Source organism: Nicotiana attenuata, chromosome 1 (genome assembly GCF_001879085.1).
Source record: "Nicotiana attenuata strain UT chromosome 1, NIATTr2, whole genome shotgun sequence".
NCBI lineage: Eukaryota > Viridiplantae > Streptophyta > Magnoliopsida > Solanales > Solanaceae > Nicotiana > Nicotiana attenuata.
In genome coordinates, this window is record NC_031989.1 from 5,569,337 (window position 1) to 5,584,190 (window position 14,854).

The 14,854-nt window shown below is 37.4% G+C and overlaps 1 protein-coding gene across 1 annotated transcript; it reads right to left on the bottom strand.

The window, feature by feature from the left end:
• LOC109229598 (pseudouridine kinase) lies at positions 9,579-14,480 on the bottom strand. Its single transcript, XM_019395137.1, has 9 exons — positions 14,363-14,480; positions 14,141-14,266; positions 13,260-13,362; positions 12,805-12,852; positions 12,469-12,566; positions 12,268-12,382; positions 11,382-11,464; positions 10,143-10,707; positions 9,579-9,974 (listed from the first exon to the last, which is right to left on the bottom strand). The coding sequence occupies exons 1-9, from the start codon at positions 14,420-14,422 to the stop codon at positions 9,916-9,918; spliced, it is 1,257 nt and encodes a 418-aa protein (XP_019250682.1). The 5' UTR covers positions 14,423-14,480; the 3' UTR covers positions 9,579-9,915.

Here is a 14,854-nt window from a genome sequence, read left to right on the forward strand (position 1 = left end):
TAGAATATTATTATAGTCTTTAAAGTTTTTTTATACAATTCCTTTTTTTTTTTAGTGATCACCAATTATTATCATAATTACTCCCTTCATTTCAATTTATACGAATCTGTTTAACTTGATATGGAGTTTTAAAAAAATGAAGACTTTTGAAATTTGTGGTTCTAAACAAGTCAAAAAGGGTCCAGAGTATTTGTGTGATTATAAAAGTTTCTCGTTAAGGGTAAAATTGAAAGTTTAAGCTAAATTATTTTCAAATTTACAAATGGGTCATTCTTTTTGGAACGGACCAAAAAGGAAATAGATTTACATAAATTAGAATGGTGTAAGTATAAAACAAGGAATTTAGGGGTTGTTTGTTAATGAAGGTTGTAGTAAATACTGTTGGATTCAAGTGTACCCTGCTCCGTTTAGTGCATTGTATTGATAATATGATTGCAAGCGAAGGGTCAAATGGACGGGTTGGACCCAATTTTGGCGGGCAAAATTGAGTTGAGTCAATAAATGAGCGGGTCATTTAGTTACTTGGGTTGAGATGAGTTGGTTTAAGATGGACTAAAATTTAGGTCATAGCCCAACCCGCACAACTCTTACAAGACTTAGTTAATATGTATTGTTTTCTTATGTTTCCCATAATCACAAAATAAGACATGTTTTCTTTTGCTATAGTCATATATAACATAAGTATCAAATAAAAAAAATTTATTTCTAAGATATTTTGGCAAAGCTACTTATGAATCAATGTGGGTTAAAAATCAGCCTGACATTAAATGGCTTGAGATGGGTTGGGCAAGATCGGCTAAGTTTTTTAATAATCGATTGGGTCAATAACCAGCACAACCTTGGACGGGTCATTTACGCTTGGGTCTAATTTGACAACCCTAATTATAAGTTACATGGACAATAGTTTAAAGATTTTTTTTACACTATCAGTGTATTTTAATCTAGATAGAAAATTCTTATCCATTGTTAGAGGCTATCAATTACCGTTTGTGTAAAGAATTATTTGCCGTTGCTTTTTAATGTGCATGATGGTGTAAATCTTTTGTTATGTGCGCATGCATCGTTATATTATGTAGTTCTAGTAATATATTTAATTAGTGAGTATTTTTTATGTACTGTATAAAGCCTTCAAATAACTTCAACGCCCTCAATTACAATGTGAAAGATCTAAAGCCAGGGATAGGAATTCTTTTTTACCAAATTTAAAATAAATAGTATATTGTATCGCATTACAATCCATATACGTGTAGTTTAGTAGTTAGTACGATAAACGAAATGTAGGACTGTGATTTACGCATATTTATTCTCATATCATAATTTTTTACATCTCACCCTCTCAAATCTCACTTGTGAGAATACACAGATAATTATTATTATTATTGTTATTGTTGTTATTTATTAATTAAATGTTGTCTAAACACAGAAACACTTACCTAGTCATTTGAGCGCTACAGCTACGGATGAACCAAAAGATAAATAATATTTTTCTTCACGAAATTATAAATAAGTTGTAATAGGAAGAACAATTCACTATTACAGAGCTGTAGCAATTTTTAGTTCGGCCACTAACCTGATAATACTCCATCCGTTTTAATTTATGTTAACCTATTTTATAGTTCGTGACAAAAAAATGATTCATTTTCATATTTGAAAATAGTTACTTTTATACAATTATTTATTGTCACACAAAATATATGTGCTTTATTTTACATAATAAATTTAAAAAAAATCTCTTTTTTTAAAAAAAATTTTTATGACCAATCAAATAGGTTTACGTGAAATAAACGGAGGGAGTGCTAGTTTTTGTGTCTGAATCAGATGCTCAAATTCAAAAAAGAACAGAAAAAGGGACTACTATAAATAAAAATAGGAATTTTTTGTCTGTTAATGGAATTTAATTTGCTCTTGTTTGTCCCTATTTTTGTCTTTTACTGTTGACCCTAGTCCATAGGTACGGAGTCCTGACCGGATTAATAAAGCTCAAGTTGTGTGAGGCCTTTTTTTATCTCACATATTTGTGGACCCACATCTTACACATCTGGGTCCACAAAAATTCTGAGACCACATAGTTGTAAGACAAAAAAGAGGCCCAACTAGTGTCAGTTGTGTGAGACACAAAATAAAATTTATCGTGGATTAGTATTCTTTGTTTTTTTAAAGGTTTTTCTCTTTAACATAACCTTTATGCTTTAAACTATTACGGCAAATTTATTTTACTCAATCTCGAAATTATATCTCTGTTTGTCAATCACATAAGTAAGATTCATAAATACCAAAAATTGGGATAGTCATTTGAGGAATTATAAAAATATCAAAAAGGCCCTATTCTTTTGAATTATTATCAAATCACCACTATTTTCATTAACAATTCGTACCCTCTATGCTACTACCAAATAAGCGAAGTCACCAGTAGATTTTCTACTAAGACCATCCGTAGCACATTGGCTTTCCCTGGGTGATACAAAATGTGAATCTGATGTATATAAATTAGAATTTTACTCCTCTCGTTTGTCTTTTAGTTTTCTTTTTATCTTCAAATAGTCAATTGCTTCATGAGTTTATATTTGCAGTTTTCAAATTATGTATGTATCTTGATCCTTATGTTTTTGTTACTTGTATTACTGTTAGAGGCTGATCCAAAATTTTAAACTTTATAGGTTTATCTTTTAAGGTTTTAGCATCGAACCCATTAGATGCTTAAAATTAAGGATTCGTATCTACTATTTTTGCACTTTCAATGAATTTTTACATATAAATTTATTTCACGTCAAAAGTTATGAGTTCAATTGAATCCGTTATTAGTACACTTCATACGCCCCAGATTACTGCTAGTATTGAAAATTTACTTTAGCTTATGAGTTTTGTTGTTATCTTTAAAAAACTTCATGACATTCTTACAATACTATTGGTAAATTTTTGTTTTTTCATTTTGAATTTCTTTATTAAGGTCATATTTGACCTTTTAAAAACACTAGCTGTTTGACCGAAAGGTGTTAAAGCTCTTTGATAAAATCAATTGATAATGAAACAGAAGGTAAATCTTAGCTAAATATAATCAACTTTAGATCTATACATGATGGGAACTAAAATCAAAGGGACCGTGTTTATACAATGTTCTTAAGAAAGATTACAAGATGCTCAATGTAATACAACAAGCTTACACAGTGGCGGATCCAGGATTTTAAAGTTATGGGTGCTCGCCGATAAAAACTTCAAAAGAAGAGGAAAAATGAATTTACTTGTGGGTGCTCGCTCAATATTTATCTAAATATTTGTACAGTTTCCTAAATAAATTATTAATATGATCAAAGTTAATGGGTGCTTAAGCACCCACAACTCTCTATGTGCATCCGCCACTGAGCTTACATCTTTGATATATTCTTCCATATTTGTATAAGCAAAGAAGATAAGGGAGGAATCTCATTGGCAACTATAGGATTCAACATTATTGATTCATTGATGGGGGATGCCAAGGTGAAATCTGGACTTCTTCCTTTTTCTCTCGGGAGTTTTCTCCTTTTCTCAATCTTCTGATTTGTCCTCGTTATATACCGTCTATTTCTCCTTTTACTCAATGGTTCTTAACCAGCGTGCCTCCCCATGACTACACCCTTCCTCACTCGCCCCAATGTTACGTTCCGCATTGTGAGCCTTCTGATGACCTGACCTCGACCACGACCGTGATACTCGTCGCCATTACGTCTCGTGGGAACGACCATGGTTGGGTCGACCTCTTACCATTCCTATTGATAACCATTTGGTCAGATTTTGACCCATAGTGTTAGTCCATCCGCCCGTTGGGGTCGCCTTTTGGCGAGCTCAATGGGCGGATCCTGTCGACTTAAAAGGAGAAATCTGGACATTATGTGAGGACTGGGTCCTTATGGCGAGGTGGCAACGCGATGTTTCAAGGACGTTAATGGAGCGTCACGTCGATTCAGGATACCATGAATGCCCGTTATGCGTCATTGTGGCGCACGTTCCCCAGGCAATGTATCGTTTCTCGTGCCCTTTCAATTTTTCGATTGGCGGCTCTTGGGTTTCCCACCCAGGGCATCTGCGTTTCTATAAATAGGGGGAACCCAACATTCGATTGTTATGCTTTTCAATTTTCTTAGAGAATTTTACAAACTTCCACCTTCTTCAGTATTTCATACTTCTGCTTTCGTCAGAATTCAACGTGACCATCCTCTCTTTCCCATCCTTGCTATTGTTCGTTTCGGTCTAGACAGACAAATGGCTGGTACTTCTTCCCAGACTACTAGATTCGTCGAAACTCCGGTGCCGAAAATGACGTACCCCTTCTTGAAGAGGAAGTGGAGGTGATGGAGGACGAGGGATTTCCGACAGTGGATGAGATACTACCCCGTCCGGGGAAACTGAGGATTGATTTTCACAGCCCTGCCGGAAATGAACCAAAATCTGTCCCTTCCACCATGGATGAAGCAGCTATTACGTCGCTCAAGGCCAAGTGGGGAATCCCCATTCATGTTGAAATGGTACCGGCGACGGGGAAGGACATCGTACATTTTCACCATCCGGGGTACTGCGCATTTTACGTGTACCCCTTTGTTATCGGGTACACGCTTCCTCTCCCTTCTCAAGTGGTAGAATTCTGCCGCTTCTACGAAGTGTACCCGACCCAACTCTCTCTGTACGCGTACAAACTCTTTCTCATGCTTATCAAGTACGCGGAGCTTGCCGGACGAGAAATTTCTTTGGGGCACATGCTGCACATCTTCACCCCTCATTTTCTTCAGGGTACAATGATACATATGCACCACCGACGATCCAAGAGTTTGGTGGTGAAAATGGACGATAAGGCTAATCGCCGCTTCTGGGAAAGCTACTTTTACGTGCAGACAGATCACCTTGTGGCGGACTCGGCGAGGTTTCCAGAGACGTGGAACTTCGCTCGTAAGTTTTCCTTTGTTTATTTTTGTGATTCCTCTTACGACGGTCATCGATCGTTCTTCTTTAGGTGATATTTAAGGACTTGTTTTCGTTTTTGCAGCCGAGAGACTACCTCCCCCGCTACTTGACGATATCCGCGAGTGGGTGAGCGCAATTCTCCCCCATACAATGGCGGTTCGTGAGTGGGCATCCTTCCACGAGAAATATGGGCGTAAGCCTCTTACTGGTGAGTCGGCCCACCATAGTTTTTCCCTTTATTCTTTGTCTTATGGTTTAATCTTGTCATTATATGATCGATTTTCTTTGTTGACGGGAAGGGTACGGAGGACGAGGGCTCCTCTGCTCGCATTCCTTCAGCCGGCGCCCCTTGCCCGACCTACGCCGAGAGCCGCTGCCCGGCATGCGCCGAGAGCTGTTATCCAACTGAAACCGTTCTTGCGGAGTCCATTCCTCAGCCAGAGACTCCGGTTCCTACTGTCCATTCAACGGGCGAATCTTCCGGCACCGGTAGTGGAGAGGCCCCGTCGAAGAGGCGACGGGTGGTGTTGGAAGTGACTCCTCAGGCCGAGACATCTGCGAGGGGCGATCCTGCCTTGGCGGTGCCCGAAACCGGCGATGATGCCAACCTGGCCGCAGAGGCTACGCCCGTTATAAGCGATTAACAGGTTGGTGTGGCGGAGAGACAGAGTCCCGAGGCTGCCATTGCTGTTTCTGGCGGCCCTTCGACATCCCAGCCGAACCGTACTTCTTCGTCGGCCGAAGAGAGGGGACATGGCGTTATGGTTGATGATTACGAGTCTGAATCGGACATCGATCCTGATGACAATAAGATGTTTGAGGAGGGTTTTACCCGAATTGTGGTGAGAGCGGGAGGTCCCTCGCGAATATTGGAAATCCCGTCGGACCTCAATCTCCTGCGGGACACGGTGGATTTTGTGCCTCAATTTGACCTTCTATGCTCTGCCGCAGAAAGCGAAGCTCTTCAGGATGTTAGTGACGCTGAATTGTCACGCGGCGTGGCCGCGATGGGTCTAAGGGTAAGTTCCCCGATTTGGTGATATTATTATTTTTGATTTGTGATCTCGATCTTTATCGGCTCATTTCTTCTCTTTATTTTTAGTCTTACATGCTGGAGATCGAGAGTGCTCGTAGGGCCGAGACTCGGGCCGCGATTTTCTTGAAGATGCTTGAAAAGTATCGGAGGTATCGCAACAGATGCCGCGAGATGCACGAGCGGCTCAGGGCGGATACTGGTGGCCAATCCATCGGGGAAGAGTTGGATAAAAGGGATCAGGAGCTGATGAAGTCTATCCAAAGATGCAGTGAGCTCGAGGTGCTGCTCCATGCCAAAGATAAGGAACTTGAGGTGGGCAAGGGGGTTGCTGCAGAGTGCGGGGAACTTCAGGCAAAGGTATTGTCTTTGCAGGCCGAACTCGAGCAGAATGCCACTGGAGTTGAAACTTTGAGTGCAGAATGGATGGGGAAGTTGGTCGAGTTGGAACATAAGGTAAATCTTAGCTAAATATAATCAACTTTAGATCTAGACATGATGGGAACTAAAATCAAAGGGACCGTGTTTATACAATGTTCCTAAGAAAGATTACAAGATGCTCAATGTAAAACAACAAGCTGATATCTTTGATATATTCTTCCATATTTGTACAAGCAAAGAAGATAAGGGAGGAATCTCGTTGACAACTACAGGATTCAGCATTATTGATTCAATGATGGACTTCTTCCTTTTTCTCTCAGGAGTTTTCTCCTTTTTTCAATCTTTTGCTTTGTCCTCTTTATATACTGTCTATTTCTCCTTTTACTCAATGGTTCTTAACCAACGTGCCTCCTCATGATTGCACCCTTCCTCACTCGCCCCAATGTTACGTTCCGCAGTGTGAGCCTTCTAATGACCTGACCTCGGCCACGACCGTGATACTCGTCGCCATTACGCCTCGTGGAAACGACCATGGCTGGGTCGACCTCTTACCATTCCTATTGATAACCATTTGGTCAGATTTTGACCCATACACTAGCAATGTTAGGTTAATTTAGACCGTTGATTCAAGATCAAAGGAGTAATTATATATTCCAACCAATAGGTGGAAGGAATATAGTTTCCCAAATCCCAAAGGATTATGAGATTAAATGGGATTTACTCCTTAAAAAATAGTACTCCTATATCAGTTGCCTGGTCTACTCAGAATCCTTCAACTTTTTTTTTTTTTAAATTTATTTGTAGAATCCTTCACTAATCAAACAACTAACTATATGTAACGGTTAAAATTTGAAATCGAATATGAGTTGGAAAAGAACTCCTTGTGCCGCGCAGATTTCATCATAATTCTTCTCCCCTTGACGCCATATATAATACAGCCCTTTGAATTTTTGCTTTTTAATTCTTCGGTTCGCATTATACAAAATTTTGCAGTTTATTTTTTCTAATTAATAATCTGCAAACAAAAAATATATATACTGGTCAGCTCCGCAGAGATTTTGAACAATGATCGCCGTCAAGATTCCGGTAGCTCACGACCCTTTTACTCTTACAAAGCTGCTATATATTTCTTTGTTTCTTGAACTGTTCAATTTCAAAAAATATATTTTAGATTGCTGTTCTTTTTTTCCTTGAAAACTTAGTGTTCTTCTTCTAGTTGTTTCTTATCCATACTCTGTTAAATTTAGTTTCTTATTATTGCAGAGAACATGATATTACCAAAAAAAAAAAAATTATGGCCATTAAACAAGGGTCAAGTGGCAAAGTTGGGATTTTTAAATTTTTCCTTGCATAGTTAGGTTAATTTCACACGTGATTACTGAAATTTACATATTGTATCAGAAATCCATTATTAAAGTTACTAAACTTTACCCGTGTGTATCAGTAAAAAGTAGTAAAAATTTATAAGTTTACTGATATAACATGTACAGTTTATTGACTTTAGTAATACAAGAACTAGTCTTGTGACTTAACTGTATAATTCCGTAAAGTTTAGTGATCACGCATAAATTAACCTGGCAAAATTTGTATTTTCTGTTTCTTTGTCGGCGAATTAATCTGCAAAGAAAAAAAATTCAGCGCATATCATCAGTGCATAAAACTTAAACACGATGTAGGATTTTTGAACCTCTTTCAACGTTTCCTTTTTTGCTCTCTAAGGATGCAGCAGTGAAAAGTGGAAAATCAGAACAAAGTGAATTATTTCTGAAGTTGAAATTGAGGAATGAAAGTGAGAGAAGTCATGAAGATGCAGAACGTGTTAAGACAGATACATGTCCTGCAAATACTGAGACTTCAAAAGGTGCAATTTTAGACAGATGGGATTTTTTTTTTTAATTAATTCATTCAATTCCTTTGTTATGATATACACTCTTGGTAATATCTCACATTTTCTCAATTAATTCTGAATTGGCTTTTTATTTTTTTTAACAGTGAGAATGATGATCAATCAGCTGCTGAAGATATTTCAAAAGCTTACCAAAGTGTAAGTGCTTGCTCATGTGAATTATATTATAGGTCAATTTAACTCGATAATGCAAAAAAATTAAAAAAATTACATTGTCAGTGCACAGAACATAAACTCTATCAACAATTGCATAAACCAACTCCCTTTTACTTATCAAGTGTACTTTAGACACATTGGTTCATTTTCTTGAAAATACACAAACAATTAGTTTTTCATATCTTTTGTCATACTTGTTATTCTTTCCTTATCGATTGGTTTCACCCTTGCAGGAGAATGATGATGCTTTAATAGCAAAGATAGAGGAATTGAAGAAGGAAATTTGCACATTATCTTGTGTATTGAAGAAGAGTGCAAAATCTTGCATGCGACTTAAAAGAGAGAACAAGAACTTGCTGGTTAGTTGTCTATTCATTTATTTATGAGTTTAAGTTCTATACACTAACTATATAAAAACATTTACTCCTAATAAGGTAGTTATGAACAATTTTTATAAGAAACTTAATTGATAGCCTGAGTTAACATGCTATAATATGTTAAACTATATTGATTGAGTAAATATTTTTTAATGGAGCAGCAAGAATTGAAGCAAAAATATAGCAAGGATGAAATCTCAAAACTTGAATCAATGAACCCTGATGGGAATTCACAATCTCTTGAAGATGACGATGAAGAACAGTACCAGACTAGTTCAGAATCATCAGGCGAGTTCAGCTCTTCTCCAGATTGCTATTCGGATGATGATGATGACGGAGATTCTGATTCACTCCCACTCTTGCAATTGAAAAGTAAACAACAATATCTGTAAACGAATGATGTGTTCACAGAATTCCAATTACACTGGAGAGCCTATTCTTACAATCTGTAGAAGGTTTTAATTTATCCTTTTGGATGAAACTTTCTTTTGCAACTCATGTCATTAATGATTTTTAACAGCTCACTCTCTCCCCCTTCTCCCCCCCCTACCCCCCCCCCCCCCAACCCAACCAAAAAAATGGTGATGTCCGGACCATCTTGTACATGCCTCACTATTCAAAAGCAAAATGGTATTGTAGCGTAAATATTCTCCGGGACAATTGGTAGATAAAAGTCTTTAAATCGACGAAATTGCTATCATGTCTCATTGAACATTGTACTTGGGTGGAAATAGTAGTGTTGCAAGTAAAATAGGAAAATGACAAAAAGAAACAGTAGACTTTTCCCGGAATATTGAACGAAACTGGAATGTAAGAATTACATTGTAAATTAAAATAGTTGTACATTAGCTATTCTTTGAAATAAACATCGCTGCTCTTGCACCATTGGAAGTTTGATCTGCTTTAATTGAGTATAAATTTTCAAAGTAATCGAGGGGTAGAAAGAGAAGAGACAAGTGATGAGGGCACAAATCAAAAAAGGGCAGCCCGATGCACTATGCGCGGGGTTCGGGAATGGGCCGGATCACAAGGGTCTATTGTAAGCAGCTTTATAGATTTGTTATTTCATTCAGATTACAGCACGAACATGCGATAAGATTACAACAATATAATTCACAAACTTTGGTGAACTACAACTTGGATTGAGACAGAAGCATCGTGGCACCAGAGTATACAGACCTTGCATCATCTGCAAAATGAGAACACCTGATGTTAGCCAATATTAGCATAAAAAATAGACCTCCTGAGCGCAAAGCTTACTGCTATCCTTTAAATATGCATTGTATTTTCACATGCAATATCAATCGAGAATATGAATAATGTCACACATACAGGCCGAACCATAACGTGAATATACCTGCTAGTCTGGCCAAACAATACTCTGCAGGGACATTGCTTTCTACTTCAACAGCAACTTTAGCAGCTGCAATCCCAACTGCTACACTTTGCATGACATCCAAACCAGCACACAACGAAGCTATCATCCCACCAACTAAGCAATCTCCAGCACCTGTAAGCCTCACTACTGATGCAGAAAGTGCAGGAAAATGGACAGCAACAAGATTTGAGATCGGTCCACACTCTGAAGACCCAAAAAGCTGATTCCTTGGGCAAACTGTATTAACAGCTTCATATAACTGTTTATCGAAGTGAGGAGGTTGGTTTTCCTTGAAAGCAAGTTTCTCAAGATTGGACTTTGCTTTGGAGCATAAGAATACCCCATGCGATCCAAGCGTTACAACAACTACCTTAACACCTTTGTCTAGCAAAAGCCATATTGCAGGTTTAAGCATTTGGAACAAAGATTCCTTGGACAGCTTTATAGTACCATGATCTTTCCGAATTGGATGAAATATGTCTCTGCCGGATATGGCATTTGCCATGGCAATAAGTTCATCTTCATTAGGTGATGCAAAACTTACCTGCAAAAACCTTATTATTTAGTTACTATAACAAAGATATTTCTTATCTAAGAAAAGAAATTCATGCAAAAGGACTTTCTGTGCCTCACAAGGAAAGATACTTATTATACAGCCACTTCAATAAGACTCTTTCCGACTCATGGAACTTCCCAATGCTAGAACTATTCAACACCATCATTTTCTGCTAAAAGTGTTCTAGGCGAAATCGCCACGAGTCGCTTTGTGTTTGAAGCTTCAGGTTCTAATATTCAGCATGATAAAGAATATTTAAGCAAATTCTTCAATAGAGCATGAGTACAATAAGTTTTTTCGAGAGTTTTTTGCCTCTAGAACGTAAAAGAAACCACCTCTATATGACTAATTCTTGTGCCAACACATTCAAAATTGCTGTGCTCAAGTCCCATGTAAGCATCCAGGAAGACCCAGATTTTCGTCTAACAGAAATGTCTATGCATATTGTTTGAGAAAACACACTCCAGATGGATCTATACATTCAGAAGGTAGAAATCTGAAAGCACAGTTGAAGGGTTTTGGATTTAGTTTCATATACCAGCAGAGCTAGTTATTCTAAACAGAATTTTAATAATTAAAAGATGCAGTAAACTTTCCTCTTGTTAAGTCTGAAATTATAAGTCCAGATGAAAAGGCATATACACAAGATCTGAAGAACTCACATACTGGACAACTGAAGCAACTCTTCTAGATTTGGCGACTGATACAGGCTCAAACCAGACTGGAGTATTAAACTGAGCAGCCACTGAGAGGAACATATTTGAAATGGTTCATAAGTATCTACACATGTTACAAAAGTAGCAGATAAAGAAAACAGTGACACTGAGTATCTTATGCCATTTACAAACAAGCGATATTAGCCTGCAAGCAGCAAGCAGGTCTTCGTTCTTTCTAGTTAGAATGGATTGGTTGCACCTATCCAATAGATACTCCCACTGAGGAAGATGACCATTCAAGACAAGACTCCAAATACTCATAGCATATGAACATCCAGTAAAACTTTAAATGGTTGGATCAACAAAATGGTGAATTGTACTGGTATTAGTATTAGTATTAAGATTAGTATTAGTTAAGAAGTTTGCAAATTAATCTTAACAATAATATGCAAAATTTTCTTTCTAATACAGATAAACTTCATATATAATCCAGTGCTTATTTAGGTCAAAGTTCCTATAGACATTAAACACACGTGCCAAACTCAGCCAGAAGTATCTTTAAGTACATTTTTTACTACAGATACATTCCTTGGGAACCATTAATGGATCGGTAGTTAGAGATAGATTGATTGAGCAGAAGAAAATATGCTTTGTGGTTTTAAGCTTCAGGAACATTATCGAAAATGCAACTTAAGCATGTGCTTCCACTTTAACCATATATGTGATATGTTCTTTTTGGTCAATGAAGAGCATATATGTGATACCTTGAGAAGCACAAAGTTTTGCTATGCATATCACGACTTGATGGATAGTCGTATATACAATGAAAAACTTAGCACCTCCCAAACAAAGAAATGCAAATTGTGTCACATGTATAGAGGAAGGTATTTACTTTGACAAGATGCTTCAAGAGAAGAAGAAGTTAAATTTGCATCCACCATCAATATTGGAGCAGAACTTATTTTGCACTTGAACTTTTCAATCCACCTTGGTGTGAGAAACTTTTCCTGTTTTAGAGGCATTAAACGCACATCAGTAGTAGGTAAGAGGGAGTATTACCTTTTAACTGCTTGATCTTTCGAAATCAACTCACAATTGATTCTACCCTAGCTACGCCAGCTGCCACTTCACCTTTCTCATCAAAGATATAGCAAACAACAGCAGTCTCAATATTGCGATTTCTCTGAATACCTAATCAGGATGAATGATCAGATTCTGCAGTTGATCTTTACATTAGGAGACTACAATGTCAAGATATGACTAGTTGTTTATTTACATGGTATGCAGCTAGCCTTCTTTCGTTAGAAGGTAATTTGCTTCCATTAACTGAAAACATCGCTCCAGTCCAGAGTGGGAAAAATGATTACCCAAGCACTTGGGAATGTGGTATAGGGAGGAAAAAGAGGAAGCAAAAGGTTAAAAAGGTTACCTTCTGTGGATAATCCAGCAGATTCCCAATGTCCCAGTAGCAAATCTCCTATAAAAAGAGGGTGAAACTCCTCAATTAAAAATGTTTGCTGTTCTAGAATGATGAGACAGAAAAGCTTGTACTCACAAGAGAATTAGAAAAATTCAAAAAGAATAGTGCAAAAAAAAAAAAAAGAAAACTAGAAATAATTTGCTTTTGCAGCCTTAGCTTTCAATTGACAGGATACTTCAAGTCATAAGATGAGGAAGAACATAATTATTCACGCTAAATGTAGAGGTTTCTTGGTAAAGATGACATGGGTATTACATAGACCACAAATCCAATTTGTGAGGAATGACAAAAGTGTGTAATCATCATTTTGCGGGAGAACTTATCAGTCATTACCAAGAAAGACCTACTCAATAAAATGTGGGAAGAGTTGCAACAGACCAGCTCTAACCATAGAGAGAACTCACCTGCCATGTCAAATCCAATGGCGCTTATCATGAACGGTCTTGCTTCAAGCTTCGAGATGCAATCAGCAACATTCCTTGCCACACCACCCGATGAAAAGACAACCTGAATAGCAGTGTCGTACATTAAGATATGAACTTTTTTGCATGCTGCAGAGAGACTGGTAAAGAAGACCAGTTGTAAACCTATTTTACAGATTAGACTTCTGTTTGAATTTAATCTCTCTGTGAGCAGCAGCACCTAGCGCGAGCCTTACAGAAAACGGCCTAGCTAACGAGCAATCGTTCTAAAGCAACAAGGGCATAACAGCTGCATGAAATCTCGCATGAGTGTTTCCCATGAGCTTCATTTTCTCTTTTTCTTTTTGATAATCGTGGTGTCCGGGCCAGATTGTGCGCAACTCAACTAATTCCACGGCGTACCTACTGCCTCCCACCAGCACAGGTATTGGGTAACTCTGTCCACCAAGTTTGACTACTTCATTTTCTTCATTCATATTTAAGTATTAATTCCTCTATAGCGGGAGAGATTTCAAGTAATAAACCCATGATAATATGATGGTCATTATGTAGCCCTATCACATTGACACAAATTAAGGACTATTTTAAGCATGATTGATTTGCAATAGAAAGAAATAAAATACCTTTTCTTTTGCCTCATATATGTATGAAGTAAATGTCTTTCATTGTTTTGTCCATTGTGTTCTTTATGATCTCTCACTCCTTTTTTTTTAATAATGAATTATGATCGGTTTTTTCTGTTATCTGGAAGCATTTTTACAATTTCTGATCATCAAGCATTACACTTATATACTAAAGCAGTAAATTGTTAATCATAAATATATTAATGATCCATAAAAAACATAAGTTCAAAAAGCTGATACCTTTCCAGGAGTAGAGGTCCCTGGATTAGCAGGCATGGAAGATGTGGCATTTACATCCAACACCATTCCCCCAATCACTACTGGCTCTACTGTGAAGTTTCTAGCTTGCTCCTCTTTGTAACAACCCTAATTTGAGCATAGTTAAAGTATGAATTACGAACAAAAGATATGTTCAGCAGTAATTGAAAGTGACCAATAAAGATTCTGTGAAAACATTCTCACCGATTGGATGCCATTAATGGTTTCATTTTCCGGCGAATTCTTATCGGGATAACGATTCATCTGAAAATGTTAATCTCCGTTGAGGTTCGCAGAATTATGAGACTCCTCTCTGATATTGGGCCTTCTGTAATCTATTCGCTTTTTGGGCCTTTTCTCTTCTATTGTAAGGGGAAATGACACCAGGTAGCCACTTTTAAGAATGCTGTTTTAAAATATATCCACATTTTACAATATATTTAAGAATTAGCCAATTTCACTTAAATTTTAGGGCACGACCTCCCAGAGCTTAAATCTCAAAATTCAAACTTTAGGACATCGTGTCTAAGTTCGTAAATTGTGTCCTAAAGTTCGAATCTTATGTCCTGAATTTTAAATTTGTATTTCAGAAATTCAGGACACTTAGTCCTGAATTTCAAATTAGCAACTCAAAAATTAAAGGCACTAAGTCCTTAATTTTCAAATTCAGAATACTTAGTCATGAATTTGGGTGAA